Below are 18,189 nucleotides of genomic sequence, written 5' to 3'. Positions count from 1 at the left end.
TGTGGAAAAAAAATAAAAGTATGATTCACAGTTAGGCTTGACTGATCCAGTACCATAGCAAAACTTCAAAGTAAATGCATCCTAATTTTATTAATAATTTGTTCTTTTTCCTATTAAGGTGCACTTATATCTCCCAGCCACCACTAAGGAATGACTTGTCCCTCCACTGTGCATGTACACAACATCACACTAGTCCAAAGGAATTTTAGTTGTCCATTTTGAAATAATTTGGATATTTATAAATTTATAAAATCTGGTTTGAAAATACAATGTACGTAGACAGGATAGAGAATACACAAAGATGACATTAATAGCAGCACTGTATTGTCAATCATGCATAGCATCCTCACTATCACTTTTGGAGTTCTATCTCTCTCTTTTGTTAAGCTAAAGATAAAAGCTATATAAAACAGTCAAGCCTTTAAGTATTTTCTTCCAGGGAGAAAACTGTAAAGACGTTAAAAATTTAGGAGGTAGTGAATAAAAGGCTAACAATATCAGTGTGTTTAAAAAAACCTTATACTGAACCCCAGTATCATTTCTATATAAAATTAAGTTTAGCCACTTGCAATCAACCACTGATCATCCTGAAGTAGCAATTTAAAAATATCTCATAATTAACAGTGTATGCATTAGTAAGATATGGAAGAACTTTAGAAACTTTATGGTAACTGCAGCATTAAGCAAATACATGCTGTGCAGTCTGTCACTAACTGTAAATACACACTTTAACGCCCCCTTTACTTCGGTTCATTCATGAATGTTTTTATCAAGTCCCAAATGCTTAGTTTTACTATGTTACCACATTTCTGTAGAATATAACATGATGCATGTCAAAAGGAACATCCTCTCTCATTTTGGTTAGTCAGTTTGAAGGAAAGGTCCCGAGAGATGAATCCTCATGCAATGTGGAACAGGACCTTAGTTACATTTTTGCAAGTCCTTAATACTGGCATTTAAATTCAAAATATTCATGTTTCTGGTGTAAGTACAGATTAGGTAACACACAGTTTGGCAGCACACTAACCTTGGGTGTTTGTACCTAAGCAATGTTACTCTGCAACACTACTGTTCTCAGACTCAAGCTTCCTGCCGCCCAAGGTGGCTCAAAGCCGCTATCCAAGCTGCAAATATTCATGCACCACATCAGGCCCATCATGCATTTCCAGAGTGAAATACCTGCACGGAGCACACTACCACTTCCTTCTCTGTTATCTGTGGACCTCATTTCTCATCCAAGTGCCTTTAATCCTTTGATTCTTCACAATACATTCAAGTAAACAAAAGGCACAGAAGTGCAAACTAGCATAATAAATGAAAGTCACCCTCCACTGATGATTTCATACAGGAAGGAAAGTCTTTTGATAATGGAAAAGAAAACAACAAAAAAAACTTCTTAAAGTAAACAATATTCCTTAAATAAAGGAAGCACAGAGCAGCACTGACAGAAAACTTGTATATTCAACAGCTACATGTTGCAGAATGAACATGTATATTCTTCATTTCACACAAAGTAGTTACTCCATTTTTAATAATTATCAGCAAAACACTCTGAAATTCTTGCTCACATTGGAAAATATTCCAAGGCCTCTCCAGATGTTCACTGAAGAAACTATAAATAAATCTGACAAAGCAGAACTCTAACCTGCCTTTGCCAAGTACCACTGGCTGTTATGCTAGCTTTCCATAAATCAGAATGAATACATTTGACATCTACAAGACTTGAACTCCAGTGGTACTGAATGCTTGAAAATACTGCTGCTCATGAGATGAATTTACAATTTGAATGTAGTAAAATTAAACAGCAGTAATTTCTGAAGGAATTTTGCTTACTTCGTTACAAAAACCTCAATATATTTTTAGCCTCTGCTATCTTATAAAGGTCTTTCTAGATCCCTTAGCATTAAGCTTACAGTTAGTTTTTTGTTAGTAAAGTTGTCAGAGGTAGGTATTTCCTCAAGACAGACCAAGGGGATAAAAAAAGGAGTTAGTCACTTTTCCTGCTCATTGTATCTCCCCACAGGGTAGAACACGCTGCCAAGAAGCTAGACTGCTGGGCTCTGGTAAGCACAGCGCCGTAGTAGAGAGCTGGAAGCATCCTACTTTTTAGAGGCTGACAGACTGCTGGATCTCTGGTGTGAAGCTCCATTCATCCTTCTACCCAGCCCAATTAGTCCCCATCTCATTTACTTGCCACAACTTATGTTCCCAGAGAGGGGTCTGGCTAGGAACTGTGTGCCAAAGTGGTAAAAGCAGGAAACATGAAGAGGGCAAAAAAGAATGGTAGAAGCCTCTCCCTGCAATTCTTCCAGATGTTTGCAGCTGATTACACACATACTTAATGCACTTAAGATATCAGGACTTGTCATCAGTATTTTGTTTTACCTATATCAATTTAATACTATTCCAAACACCCAGACAGTGTCTGCAGAAAGATCAGCATTTACAGTTTGGTTTATTATAATGAATAATTTAACATCACATGGCTCGAGTGAGTTCTACCAAAGCCTCATTCTGATTTAAAACCGGTTTTTAATCCAGAGATTTTACTGATTTCATGGTGTTCTGAACTTGTTCAGGTTTGAAAAAAAGTAATTGTTTACAAATTCAGAGTCATTACAACAAACTTTTGCTGGTAGAAACTTCTACAGCTTCTACTAGGACTGTGATTTTAAGGTAGATTGTTATTTCATGTCCATATCATTATGTTAATTTGACTTGTTTGAAATTTACTGGGATTAGGAACTAATCTACCAGTACCCTTGAATACTGCAAACTAAAATGGGAATGGGTTTTTGATGCATAAGTGTTAAGACTTTCACATTTTAATTTCAAAACCATAGTCATTCAAAGTAAGCTTATCTGGCCATTAAAAACAGTTAAGGTGCGTGACTAATGAACCTGTGGTTGCACATTCACTTACAAAGAAACAGTCAACTTCAGAAACCCCCACCTTCAAATCTTGACTGTTGGCAAGTTGCTGATCACTATACTACCACATAACCCTATTGCTCCAAGTGTCAGTCAAAGAACTAGACCAACCTTCCTACCCTACTCCAAGCATATTTTTCAGTTTGCTTATACAGGGAACTACCCAAACAGGACTACAGCTAGACAACAGTCCAGAACAAGAACAAAGTGGCTAAACCAGCTCCATCACACATAAGCAGCATTTCAGATGAACATGAAACCACAGTACATCAGACAACCTCATACAACAATGGAAGTCTACTTCTACAGAACCAGTAGTACTCTGCATTAAAAAAAACAACAAAACACTCCCCTCAAAAAAAAAACCCCACCAAAACAAACTGTCCCCCCACAAAAAACCAAAACCCAAGTACTTTAAAAAGAAAGCTCACAGCCATCTCTTAGCTATCCTTCATTTTGAGTTTAAAATGTCCTCATTTGATTTCAGTCATTGATCAATCATTGTCCACCTTTGTGAAGTATTTACATTGAAGTGCAGAATTAACTGAAGTTAGTGGAATTACATAATTTTGAACTTCTTGTACTTACATTTTCCCTCCTTTTAATCTAGCTGCAGTGCTGGGTAGATGGAGAGGTATAAAATGTATTACATATTGAGCCAAATTATAATATGTATGGCATCCTTACTGAACACAGAGTACATCAATGTAATTTCATAGTGTTATTATTGTTCCATCTTCTTCTAATGGCTTATGCTCTGGATCTTGTACTTCAAATTCCATGCTAATGCTGCCTGCTGAATGATTCAAGTTCATCTCACTGGAAGGAAGGAATCCATTTTGTGTTGACTCATGGAGGAGTTCAATTTGCGTCAATGATTCTAGGCTTTCAGTGGTAGGCACAGCTTTTGGAATCTGCTGTGGCTCACCACTATCTTCAATAATAATGTCCTCTTCATCGCTCTCCTCTTCTCCATGCAATAGATTTGCTAAAATATTTGGTGTGCTACTTGGAAGGCTAGATTCAGTAGACTGACCAGAGCTGCCAGAAGTCCGACTGTTCCTCACAACATTATTTCTCTGGTTTGCTGGTCTTACCGTAATGATCAGGTTACGGCTGTTTGCAATCATCATGTCTGTAACCTGATCAAGGCTTTTTCCTGAAACTTCTATTCCATTCACCTCAAGTACTTCATCATTGACAGCCAGTAACCCTGTGCTTTGAGCCAGGCCTCCAGGCACAAGCCTAGATATGAAAATCCCTGGAACTTTCTCTAATCCATGTGGCGTTACTCTGACGCTAGAACCATCTCGTATATAGAATCCAAGGGGTTTGTCAGTTCCATACTTGTAGAGTCTTACCCTCCGATGGGTTTCTGGAAGAATGTCTACATCTATAATAGAAGACACTGGTCTGAAGTCTTGTGGCATGCTAATGACAATGTGTGGTTTCTTCTTGTGATTATCTGGACGTAACACATTCGATAAGACGTTTTTCTTCCTTGTCATAGTATCTGTACCGAAGGCACTGTAGTCTGCATCTTCTGTAAGACACAGCAGATGGGTGATTAGATCACTTTACATGGGGTCTGTACTTCAATGCTATCAGGGTTTAGCTTAACAGAATGAAATAGGTGATCTAGAAGGTTTCTGGCTTGCTATAGTAGAAACATTGCTCTCTACATATGAAACAAGCTTTTAAGGTTATGAGATTCAAAGACTGCAATACTGTTGGTCCCTTTCTACCAAAGGAAAGGCAGTACACAAAATTAAAGCATGTTAGTAGACACACAAAGAACTTTATGCTAGGTGTTTGAGAGAAAGGTTAGAATGGAAAGAGTACGTTCCTAGAAGCATTTTAATTTTACTCAGAGTAATTTCACTTGTTAGTTTTCTCTCCTCAGGTTTCAAATCATTGGAAAAGAAAGAATGAAAAAGGGAAAGCAGCCAGTGTGCCTATTATTGCCTAGTTCCTGGAAGCTAGCCAAGTGACCTGGATTCAAACTCCAGAAAGCTTATTCCATTCTGCGCTCCCTCCCCCGCCTCCAGCCAATGTAGGTAAAATGGCTGTGGAGCAGAAACAAAGAGACCTTGCACACAAGTATTTCAAGCAAAACTGTTCACACAAGCAATGCTGTAACTGCCACAATTTGATACAGAAGTATGCAAATGACTTGTGCAAGTCACAAATACTTCGAATGGAAGCCAAAACATATTCTGTGGAAGCAATTCTGATCTGTGAAATGCCTATCCACCAAAGGAAGCTTCCATTTTTTTTCCTTTTAATATGCTATAGCTCTCCAAAAATCACCCAGACAAAACATACTCTGATCCAGGTTTCCTTGGATTTACACTTGCATATTTGCAACACTGTCAAGATTTCTTCAGCAGAATACCAGTACTGGTCTGTGCTAACCCTGGGACTCAAAGAAGTTGGAATTTCTTTGTATTGTCACATTAAGATGCCATTGGTGCAGTCAGGAAAGTACAAGAATCATGATACATTTTAATCTGTGGATTGAAACAACTATGGAAATGCTACCCTAGCATGAAATTTCAGGACAGCTGTCAATAACTGATGAAAAAAAGTACCCTGAAAGTTGGTACGTCAGAAAATTGTTTTTAACTTGGCTAAGATGCAGATATACAGACATGGCAGTTAGGTTTAGACTCCTTAGATGCCTTAAGCAAAATACAGCTAAGTAGTTGAGACGCAGCAGTCTAACACTATTTCAGCAGGTAACACTAACGCCTCCATTAACCAGGCACCAGAGTTGTTGAAAATGAGAAGTTTGGGGTTGTTTTTTCGATTTGTTTGTTTTTGAAGAATAGACTGGTTGGTCTACAAAGGCAGTCTTGGACTTATCATTCTAAAGGATAATGGTCAAAAGAAACAAATGTAAATTAGCCCACAAAAAAAAAATCCAAAGGGATTTATTCTAAACTCATGCTTTGTGTCTACACAACAGTAATAAAACAGTTCATCAACATGGTTTTAAAAATGCATCCTGATGGCCTCATTTACTTTTTTTTTTTTTTTTGTTTATTACAGATAAACATAAACTCAGGGAGGTAAAGCTGTTTGCTAAAGACAGAACACCTCTCACATAAAAGTTTACAGATAAAGTTGTTCAACAATTTGACAAAAACAAGATTTCTGAAGGCAGTCGAGTCTACGAAGCCACAATACACTCTGGAATAATTTTTGTGCCAATCTTGGTTACTTTGAGATCAACACAAGTGCCTCTCTAGATTATTACCTACACCTTGCACAGCTAGTTTTCCCTTCTGTTCTTTCTCAGATTTGGCTATCTTTTCACTCAGCCTGGTATTTATGCAGGTTACTAAATGAACAAAGGCAGCACTAACACAAATTGTTCCACATGTCTGGCTTCAGCACAGACACCCCACACTGTTCTCTCTTCACACCAGACAGTGCATATCAGCAGCACCCTAGGGACTTTTCACTCCCACTTCACCTAGTGAGACAGCCTCTGCAAAATCTCCTTTCTTTTCTGTTTAGCATCATCAGGTAAATATGATGCTGAATCAAGGAATGGGACAGCAAGAACAGGATGAAGCTCAACAAAGACAAGTGCAAAGTCCTGCACCTGGGACCAGATGCCTGAACAGCCCAGCATAAACTGTTATCTATGTGACTGTGGAGCAGCCTGCTGAAAAGGACCTGAGGGTCCTGGTGAACAAGCTGAACACAATTCAGCAGCAAAAGCTAAGTGGATCCTTGGGCTGCATCAACACTATGCTTGCTTGAGAACCTCAGATGACTGCGAAGATAGGAAATAATTTTGTGGTTTATTTTGCTATCAGAAAGGTCTTCTCAGAAAAGCATGGAATTACTATTATTCTTACGAGGTTAAGATGAAAAAACCTTGCAACTTAAGGTTACATTGAAATTACAATAGAGCTCAGCATCAAGCAAGACTGCTTTAGAGCTAGCATTAGAGTGTTAAGGTGGTTGTATGGGTTTAGTTAAAAAACGATCCAGCCTCTCAAACTAAAGCTTCCAACAGGCAGATTGAAGACTATGTCCAAAGTGTAGTATGCCTCCAAAAAAGCAAACTCTCAGTTTCCTCTGTAAAATGCATTTTGGGATATCTAACCAACTGAAAAACAGCCATTAAAAACCCTGCACTCCACTGCTGAAAGCTCACATGTTGGTTTTTCAGATAACATGCTGTAATTCTTTTAATGTTTGCTTGAAATTTATGATCAAAGAAACAAGTGTGAGAAGTTTTGCCCTTATCTCTACTGACAACCCATCCAACCAGTTTCAAGTTAGACATCTGGTCATTACACTGGGAAGATTTTTGCAATTCAATGAGTTGACATAGCTTCCCTTTTTATTTGGAGCAACAATTGCTTACAAAACTTGGAAAGGGCTACTGTGACGATACAAGACAGCAGGGCCTTGCTTTAAATATCTTTTTTCTGTTGAATGGGAAGTAGCACAATGACAGCAAGAAAGTGATAGTATAGGTGAAGATTTTAGACAAACAACAGTGGTCTGAGTATTAGAATTAAGAATGTTAATGAGTGCAAAGGGGTTTATTTTTAGGCCATAATTTCCCCCTCCCCCACCAGCAGCTAGTATGCATCTTAGTGATCTCAAAAACTATGTAAAAATGTTGTACAGTGCATGCCTAAGTATGCAGGCCTGATACTTTAGACTCCTGGCTTTAAGGCTGCACAAACAATAGCAAATTCAACGAGACTACAGGAAAGTATTCCAAGTGCCAGACAGACATTGCGTGGACAAGAAGTATCGTTCCAGAAGCTTCACTTCTTTCTAGTTTGTACTGGTGACACACATTTCTAGGCATTTAACACTGCATTGCTCCAGAAGAGCTGTTCTTTGGGAAGTTCTCCAGAGCGCCTATGAGTAAGTTGGAAGCATTTCGACTGATTAGTTCCACATTGTTCAGGCCTTAAGCCATATTATGCCTTTTTTCTCTTTCCTTCAGACTAAGCTCCTCTAAAGAAAACAGAAAAATTGCACATGCACTATTTATTTGTGATACAGTGCAAGTTGCTGATAAAAACTCTATGTTAGAGATACTAACATTTTGGTACCAGCAAAGCACTAGCTTTCTACTGCTTTTACAACAAGAGCTGGTTTAGAAACAGTATGCTGGAAAACAGCATATCAAAACATTGTCAGTACTAATGTTCTTACAAGTGCTCTTCTACATGCTTTGCAACATAAAATGCATTGAGTTTGGATGTTTCCTCCTTCAATTGAAAGTGCACATATGCAGATTCTTGTCAAAAAAACCCAAACGGATTATCTGATAATTTATACATTTGATTTGACATAATGTGTATCATATCCAATGTTCTCAGCTTGCCACAGTGGGCTCTAAGACTTCCTTACCTTCACTGGAGGCCACGAGGATCTCTCTCCTGCCACTCAGTTCTACTTTGCCTACATGCTAAGCTTGGCACATACCAGCTATACAAACACACACACACACACTTACACATCCAAGTAGATTTACCATGTTTCTGCAGCTGTCCAGTATATTTATGCTGCTTACTCAACATCTAGATCTAGAACTGTTCACAACTTCCTTCCCCACAGAGAAATGACAGGTCACAGAAATCACGCAGCCTGCCTTCCCACAACTACCAGCTGGGTAAGGCTTAAAACTTTTGCTTAAACCAAAATTTTCACAGTTAGTAGATAAACATAGGGATCAGTTGCAAAAGGTCTGACTCTGAAAGAAATACTATGTAAATATGTCTGTATGTGAACTAACAAATTCCAAACTGCTTTTTAAATAAAAGCTATGGTCGGAAAAACATTTACTGGAAGAGGTATGAACTTTAAAAGCCTCTTTCAGAAAACAAATATACAATCAGAAAGCTTAACTCGGAGCTTATGCTTTTTGCTTTTAGAAACTTCCTGTTAGTTACATGACACATTGTTGAAATAAAAGCATCCCAAAATTACAAGCCATGTGTCAAAACATTTAAGAAATCAGAAAGCACCAGAGGGTAGATATTTTGCATTGTGATTAGACTTAGTGGTCTAAAAATTCAAAACTATCACAAACCTTAAAATATGTTGTTAAAGTTACAAAATTTGTGGGGAAAAGATACAGCAAAAGGCTGATGAAAACTCATCTCTCCACATTTCAGCCAAGAAGCGTGACTCTGTTTAACCTCTCTTCCACTGTTAAACAAATTTTCTAAAGCAATATTCTCAAGTACAAAAGCATCTTTGTTCTGGCACCTAGCTAAGCACTTTAAAGTTGCAGCGGAAAATATTTTGGTATAAAGCCAAAGGACAAGGTGTTAACTACAGATAGGGCTAAGAACGTCCACATAGTGGAAGAATGATTTTTTCCCCAAGAGTTTCAAGCTCAAGCTGGCACCAATTTGTGTATACTTTTTATATAAAACTTAAATAAAAAAAACCAGAAATGCCAAATCTGGGTTCAATTTAACATTGAGGCATTTTAAATGCTTTCCTAATTTATCTGCAGATCCACAACTACCCCCTCAAGAATTAAATTTTCACCCCCTCACTAATCATTAGTGCATTGCAATATAGATGGAGATTAAAAAAAACACTAAATCACAATGAATCTTACAACTTGTGACTCAAGAGAAGACACCAAACATGTTTTAGGAAACTAACTTGGCTTTAGGAAAAGGACTCCAAAGAGCTAACATACTCCACAAAGAGCTGTTTAAAAAGCCAGCTCTTCTTACTTTTCACTAAAATGAAACTTCTCAGTGAAAAAAGTCTCAAGAGGCACAAATAAATTAACCAAAAACCTATTTTTTTAACTATAAACAACCTTGTACACACAGAACTTGTGGAGTTGTATATTGTAATTTAACATCCCACAAGTGAGTTTTAAGGACATTATAAGGGAAACAGATTTTTTTAAGTTATCAATTCTATTATCCTTGTATTTACAATGCAAAGTCCCCCACACTGGACTGCCCTTCAGGGCCTGTGTGGACTATGTCCCCTCCACCACTTTATCTTCAGCAGCATTTTTCTCATAGACAGAGTGACTCCCATACATCTGGATTCGATCAGGATGCATCAGTTTAACCTTTAGATTCCAGATGTCAGTGCCAGCAGTACCTGTTAATCTGTTAAAGTGCAGAATTCCAGTAAGCAACTGTCTTCCACAAACTGATAGCTCTTACTGACTTGTATAATATCAAGCTCCAGTTCATATTTAGCACTGGAGTAGTTTAAAATATTTTGAAGTAATTCAGTTAAATACAATTAGAAGAGTAAGGGGAATAATGTGATTTGATTACAGCTTCTCTAGGTTTCCTACCACATTAGCCGAAAGAAATGTTTAGAGGACACAACTTTCCACTTAAAGTTGAGTGTTAAAACCAAACAGAAGAGGAGGTGGTGGAGTAGCCGTCCCTGGAGGTGCTCAAGAAAAGACTGGATGAGGTGCTTAGCGCCATGGTCTAGTTGACTGGGTAGGGCTGCGCTGGATTATCTTGGAGGTCTCTTCCAACCTGTCTGATTCTATGATTCAGCATTTCTGAACTTCCAGAATTACATTATCACAACTGTCACTTCTTAATAACATTGCAAAAACATTTTGTGGCTCCTATTTCAACCCCTTAAGGCATTCCTTGCATGCAATATACTAAGAAGTTAATACTGTTTACCCTAGATTTTAGTGTAGTTTGCTCATACCTTACGTTACTTTTCCACAAATTGTATGCAACTTCTAAATAAGCGAGATACTAGAATGAATTTTGCTGTCTTCTAGGACAGCAAAAAAACCTTCTCTCTTCCCCACAGTGGCTTTAGTCCAAAGATCTTAAATTCCCAACTATTATTGCTGGAAATTTAAAAAAAAAAAAGGGCAAAGTTCCATTAGAAAACTTCTGGGTTTTTTTTCAGTTTGAAAAGAATGTATGAAAGCCACAAGAAGCTTTGCAGGTTGACTTGTGTCACTTCTTATAGTTCCAAACCAGCACAGAACAAAGCTGCACCATCAATAGCAGGTTGTTCGTTTAGATGATGCTTGATTTTCAGTTTGAGGTACAGTCAATACAGCTCTGTGCATTTGGATGAATTTATCACACCTTAAATTATGCTGCACAGCCTATGACATATCTGTAATTACATGCAAATTACCACAGTTAAAACACAGAATCAACTTATTTTCTTATTTTCCATCAAACTAACCTCTCTACTTTCTGGCAAAGAAATGGAATGGAATCAAAGCCTCAACTTAATCAGACATTATCGAAGTGGTCACAACTAATTCAAAACAAAGCACAATGCTGGACTCAGATGCCAGCCTAGATTCTTTATTTCCCAAAACTCTACAACTTGAAGACTTCAGTCTCAAAGCAAAGGTGATGACAACTGATCAACTGATACATTCTACATAGCTTTTCCTGCCAATCACTTCTTGGCACAATACACTTAAGTACATTAATCTTACTTTCAGTTCTGTGCTTTATATCAATTATTATCAATTCTTCATACCAGAGTAATAATAAATAATCCATCATGCTTCAAGTAAAGTCTGAATGAAAGTATAAGGTGTTACACTCAGCATTAAGCATGTAACACTAGGAACAATCTAAAAACATATAGTGTTAAAATACAAACTCAATAATCCCTGTCTGACAAAGTGGCTTATCTGTTCTCGTCATATGGCTACTGTAGGAGATTAAATGGAATCATAGACCCTTTTCAACCTCAAGATTCTATTAAAGCAAATAGATTGTCCCTTTGGCAATTCAGGGCTGAAAACACAGGCCTTACTGAATATACTATCCACAACACAAAAGAAACACACATATTTTGCCAGCACCACAGCAGCTGGCAAGCAGCCAGACTGGTTTTGAATATTGTTTTTGTGTCAGGCTGTTGTAGAGCTTATTCATTTCTTGGAGTGGGAAAGTTGATAAAAGCTTCTGATGTTCAAGTATTTTCTAAGGAAAATAAGCCTGTCTTAAGAACAAGCAGAAACAGCCACATCTTTATGAAAGAGCTAAGCAATAAGTAGTCTGCTGTTTAAAGATACGGACACAAAATGTATGCACACTCACGTTCTTCTCCACTGCAAGCAAGGAGAAAAATACCAAATGCAGAAATCAGTTTTTCCTGACTTCTTTGGATTAAAAGAGTTTCAAATCACACTGCTAGATCTCTTCCCTCCCTTTCAGTTCTAGACATTGAGTATGTTCTCCTGGACATGAACAAATGCAAGTTTCTTTTTTGGCTCCTTCATGAACAGAAGCAGACACTAGAAATAACTTTATGCCAGAAAAACAGAAGTTTCTGTCTAGAAGACATAATTCTGAAAGGCAAGCTAACAAGCAAACAGCACTCACATTTGTGGTTTGCTAAACTGAAATAAGCCTGTCATTTTGAAAGCTTCAGAATGTTTTATTAGGAAAGTGTGATAAAAGTAGCACACTGTAAAGTTAGTATTCAATTCATACAGACATTGAATACTTCATTTAGTAAGACTTCCTCTCCATCCTGAAATGGTCTGTCTTCCTGTCTGATCAAGATGAGAATTTCGAAGAGAAAGGTGTCTAACATAGGGAGCATAAAACCCTAAAGATGTAAAAGTTTATTTGCTTACATAAAACTAGGGGGGGAAAAAGCATTTGCTAGAGACTGTAACTGAAATAAATATAAGTGAAAAGCCCAAAGTACAAATAGGTTGCCAGAGGAAGCTCTTTCAAGAGAATGGAGTTTTGAATACCTTTAATGGTTCATAATTATGATGGAATTCAACATGATGAAATAGGATTGAAAGGTTTTTTCCGGCATGTATCACACTGTTTACAGCAACACAGCCTAACTAGGTAAAACAGATGACTCATGTACTTCAAGTGCACTCACCTTTTCTCTGAATGAAAATCCTGAGTAGAGGATTTGCTGTGGAAACTGCTTTATGATAGTTGTCATCGTTATTGATAGGCAGCAGGTCTCCATGAATGTCCGTATATCCCACTAGAACATCAACATTTGGTATCTTGTGCACGTGCTGTAGTAATCCATAGAACTCCTCAAACTTCCCAGGTTTGGATCTCTCCAGAGAAAATCGTCGAAATTCCGCTCCAAACTAGGACAAAATATATCTTACATCATTATTACAGAACTCTTACATTCTTGAGCAACAGAATGATTTGAATGGCAAACCAGAAACGTTACAGAAGTAGAAGTGCACTTAAAAAATGCAACCAGTAATGTGGAACTGACATTGAAAGGCCAGTTTAAACTGCAGGGGAGGGACGTTTTCAAAGTTGTAACTGTTTTTAGTCTTGATAAAAAAGTGTTTTTTTTGAATATGCAAACATTTTCCACTGTTCTGTTCAGGTCCAAGCATTCACTAATAAGGAAGCTTAGCACTAAGGTGACAAACCAGTGCAAGAGCAATTGCAGAGTCTTACATGCTTACGAAACAACCTTCTCTTGGTAAGGGACAGAATTCATACCCATAAGTGATGCTAGTGGCTCAGAAATAAGATGATGATTAAAGTCTCATGGTATGTTACCGACTACCTGGACGTTTCATTGCACCTCAGAACAGTATGTACAGATTGTTGTACACTCGTGGTTAGCCTGGTGCAAGGCTGCACAGTTTTCAGATTCCCCACTTGTTTGGACAAGAAATAAAAAAGCCACTCGAACCTGAACGCTACAAAGAAGGGCTGCTGCTTTTTAATACATACTATGTGCAGAAAAGTTTTAGTAAGCTGATCCTACCTATAGAGGGATGTAGAGGAGGCAACCAGCCATTACTCCTTAAGAGCACTCAGAAGATTTGCCTGCATGATCAATATTCAAATCTTGCCTGCAAAGTCTTAAAATGTGGCTGTATCCACAGCATCAGACAAAATCCCATTTTATCACTGCACCATGATTTCAGGGGTAACATTTGCATTTAGTCAGTATGACATTCAACAAAACACTCCCAACTTCCCAGTCCACTCCAGCTTCAGTCTGAAGAGTCAAAACACGGTGCTAATGGTCAGTGTTCAACTAAACTCGGTGCAAATACGAGCAAAGCATTTGATGTAGACTAGACAAACTGTAATTTTATCATGTATAACTGGTAATATTGTAGTGTTCTGCCCAACGTGGACAGAATCCAAAGCAAACAGAATACGAGACGAAATTTGCTCCAAAACATCTGTATCAGACACGCACAACATACCAAAGATGTTAAAAGGGTTTGAGAGAAGAGCAGGCAGGCTGCAAAAAGCAGACCAGCTTTAGACAGTAATGAAATGATCAGTAAAAAAAGAGAAAACAAAGCAACTAAACCACCCAAACCAAAACACCAAAACAAAAAAAGACAGTTGGCAGCACTTGTGTGACGTACAGCTAACAAAGACCTTAAATCGTTTCTTTATCAAGTTTAGCTTTAAGCAGAACAGAAGGGCACATGGAACAAAATACTCAGTGAAAGTTTGAGCCTCAGTATCACATACTTGGGTGTATGTTACACATCATAGATATGAAGGTGCACATTACCAAGCCTGCAGACCAACCCTCACCTCACATTGATTACAACCTTCTGGAGAACAAAAGCAGCAGAGTTCTCACATACAAACAAAGGAATGAAAATAAGGAGACAAGGGCGCCATTGTTAGCACGTTAGCACCGTGCTAACTCCAACACAGCAAAACAAGCTACGCCTTCCAGCACCCCACCTTCCTCCAAAAGTTTCAAATAAAGGAATTCTCTGGGAACATCGCTCTTCTAGAAATTCTCCAATTATAGTAACATTAGCTAACAATAAGGCAGATGGGATGATTCATACCTGCTTAGAAGCAAAAAAAAGCCCGTAGGAGGAACTCCCATCACGTCAGAGGCAGCACGCTTAATCATGACGTCAATTAAAGACTATGCTGTGTTTCTCAAATCTTTCTTCAGCTATGTGAACAATGAATGCCACAGGATCGTCCATGCATTACATCAATTTCAGTTGTTTGGCTTTGAAAGACTAAACAGTTTAAACAGAACTCAGTGATAAACGTTTAAAAAGCCAACTACCTTGGTCAATTTGGAGTAAATGTTAAACCCTCCTGCAGCAAGCAGGGCTAGATATCACATGTGTGGTTTTTTTTTTTCTCCCACATGATTTTCATACATAATTGGTGCAAACAGCAAGAGATTAATGATAGTATTCTGTCCTTACTTGCCATATGCTCAACACTATCATAAAGAGGATAAAAAACTATGCCATTTTATCCTTGGCTTTAACCCCTGAAACGTTTTCATTTTATGTCAAATGCTGCACTCTATTAAATGGGCTGCAGTTAAAACTTAAGTAGTTTAGAGGATATAAAAGATTGGAAGAGACTAATTTGAGAAGGCTTCCTGCCACCTGAGCTCTTTACAAATGCATGCTGTTACACCAGTAACTCCCTCCAGGAAAACACAGTACAAGTGATGTCAGCATACTAGGAAGTTACTAGAGATACTTAACTAAGACTTACTTACAGGGTCATCCTGAAGTCCTCTATAACACAGCACACTACTGCTAAACTACATCTCTCCAACAACAACAGAACATGAGCTACAATCGCCACATCTGTTTTCTTAGTATATTACACTTCCTTCTGCAAAATTAAATTTTATTCTGAAAAAAAAATACTACCTAGAGTCCAAAGAGAGAGGCAGAGTGGGGGTGGGGGGGGGGGGAATGGAATTTTGTATCTAGAGAAATACAAACTTATTTTGGGGCTTCTGTACCATCACCAGGAACTGCAGTTTAACTCCAGCACTAAAGATTTGATTTGCCATGATGAGAAGAATGGGAAACTGGAATTAATATACTAAGGGGGTTCCCCAGGGCAAGTTCAGACTAGTTAACCAAATTGAATAAACTAGACTAACAAAAGGATTCTGCTCATAACTACAGCTACAGCCAGGCTGTGCTGGCACAGCTTTGTCAGCTGGAGCATGATTATTGATCTGGAGTATCTAAATAAAGAGCTGCACATCGCTGACAAGCCTTCAAAGCCTAGATCAACTCCACAGTAATGGTTCCCCCCACAGGCCTTCCTTCTTTCTCATTAGAATGTATTATTTTCATAAAAGGAAGATGACTCTATGCTCTATTAAATCAAGGTGATGTTAAATAATGCATTAGCGACAAGTAGTTCTAGGAATGCCTTGAAACCTCCTTCCTAACATGCACTTAAGAGACAGTCCCTATTTATTACAACTTCTACACCTCTGTACAAACACCAAAGAGCACATGCTATAGATGATCCCGAGATACATTTTAAATGAAGGAAACGCAGACAATGAGGAAACAGCCTGGAGTTTTGGGCTGAGGCAAGTATTTTGTTTATAAACACACTGTACTGTTGGTTTGAATCATACAAGAACAGAGATGAGAAAGAGACTTCAGCAACCACAGAAAAAGCTATGCTTAACTAGTATTTGAAATCATAGCCACCAGCAATTCCTGCACTGAGTTTGTCTACATGAAAGCTAATTTTACACTTCAAAGAAATCATCATCCAAGCTCTAGAGACCAACTACACATTTTCTAGAAGTTTCACCACTGTTATCCTTAATAGAAAACCCACACAACAATACAGGTCCTGACCACTTTACCTATACTGCTGCTATAACACTCAATTAACAGGAAAGGAAGGAACAGAATATAGACCGCAGACTGTAAACCAGTTCAAAAAACGCCCACAAGAGATTTTTCTACCAATGGAAGAATATTCCCATGTAGGTGTGCTTGCAGTTTTCCTAGATGATGAAAAGAGGTTTTTAAACTCAAGCTAAAGACATTTAACTAATAGCTTGACACTCCACCTAATACTGCAAATTGTTAACTGCAGAATGACACATCAACAAAATATTACAAGTATAAATCAGAACAAAAATCTAATTTCTCTCAGAACATCAAAGTCTCATCAGCAAGACTTTGTCTAACTGGCACATAAAAAATTCACAGTATGAAGAGATGCAGATACATCCAAGAGCATTTACAGAATTGAGCAAATCTCTAACAAGAAGAAACTGTTGGTATAAGCCACAAATTACAGATACACACTCTTAAAACAATTGCCAGTGGACAATTCTCAGAGAGTCTCTAAGATGGCAAGGTCTACTAAGATAAGTTAGCCAGGGCTTGCCTCTGCTAATGCGAACTATGCTCTACCTCACACACTCACACAAAAAGTACAAAAAGGTAGAGCAATGTCTCATTTTTTAAATTCAGAAGAACATGCTTTGGAGGTTGAATCACAACTCCAAGTATCCCTTTCGGCCCAGATATCCCAAACTCCACACAGACATCTACTTCTGTCTGCGTTCTAACCTGTGCAGAAACTAAGGGGTCAACTCCACAAATCTTGGTGTTTGGGTTTTTTTTTAATACTTAAATACTTACTCCCCCTGGCCTCCAGCAGACAGCGCATTCAGTAAGGGTCACCATCATTTAACAACCACTACCTTAGCTCTGCACAGCCGACCAGCCTGAGGAGACCAGAGAGCTGGCTGGAGGAGGGACAGGCAGGTGGGGAAAGGAACCAGAGGACCACCACCTCCCCGTGCCCGGCGGCCCGAGACGCACTCAAGCGATACTGGGGCCGTGCACCAGTAGACTCCAGCCCCTCGCCCCCGGTTCCACCTCAAGCAGGTGAGTCAGCAGCTCTCCCTACCCCCATCCCCTCATCACCCCCCCGCTTCTCACCGCCCTTCTCCATAGCCACACCACGGCCAAACACCCCCGCAGGGCAGGGCAAGGCCAGGCCGGTTCTTTTCCCGCGCCGGCGCTGCCGCGGGCCGCAGCCCTCAGCCCTCAAGCGCGGTAGTCAAAGCCCACCTTACTCTTCACCTCCATGGTGCCCAGGCCCCGGCTGCCCGCAGTCCCACGGTGAGGCCGGTTCATGCTGCTGGAGGGTCGATACCCCTTCTTCCCTTCTTCTCTCTTCTCTTTGCCCCGGGTGCCCCCGAGCGCGCTGCAGGAAAGGCAGAGAGGCAGAAGGAGAGGGCAAGCGGCACCAGCCCGAAGCCAACTGCCCCCGGCAACCACGGCCGCTCCTCGGGCTCCTGCTGCCGCGGCGCCTCCGCCCTCAGACAGGGGCGAGGAGGCGGGGCCACGGCGGCTCCTGGCACCTGCCGCGCCGCCGAGCCAGCGGCCAGCCGCGGGGCGGGGCAGCAGCGAGGCGTCCTCACGGCGCCTGCGCCGCAGGGAGGGGCGCTGGCTGCCGGGGGCAGGGCCGCGCACCTGCCGCGGACGGGCAT

At 39.5% G+C, this 18,189-nt stretch overlaps 1 protein-coding gene across 1 annotated transcript; it reads right to left on the bottom strand.

The window, feature by feature from the left end:
* Positions 1-3,292: 3,292 nt before the first annotated feature.
* Positions 3,293-18,088, bottom strand: PARD6B (par-6 family cell polarity regulator beta). The gene is made up of 3 exons (XM_064167755.1): positions 17,768-18,088; positions 12,808-13,030; positions 3,293-4,474 (listed from the first exon to the last, which is right to left on the bottom strand). Exons 1-3 carry the CDS (start codon positions 17,831-17,833, stop codon positions 3,645-3,647), a joined length of 1,119 nt encoding a protein of 372 aa, XP_064023825.1. The 5' UTR covers positions 17,834-18,088; the 3' UTR covers positions 3,293-3,644.
* Between the last annotated feature and the right edge of the window lie 101 nt (positions 18,089-18,189).

Source organism: Pogoniulus pusillus, chromosome 29 (assembly GCF_015220805.1).
Source record: "Pogoniulus pusillus isolate bPogPus1 chromosome 29, bPogPus1.pri, whole genome shotgun sequence".
In the NCBI taxonomy this organism is placed as follows: domain Eukaryota; kingdom Metazoa; phylum Chordata; class Aves; order Piciformes; family Lybiidae; genus Pogoniulus; species Pogoniulus pusillus.
Note: the sequence above shows the minus strand (reverse complement) of the source record. Positions and strands in the feature narration are given on the sequence as shown.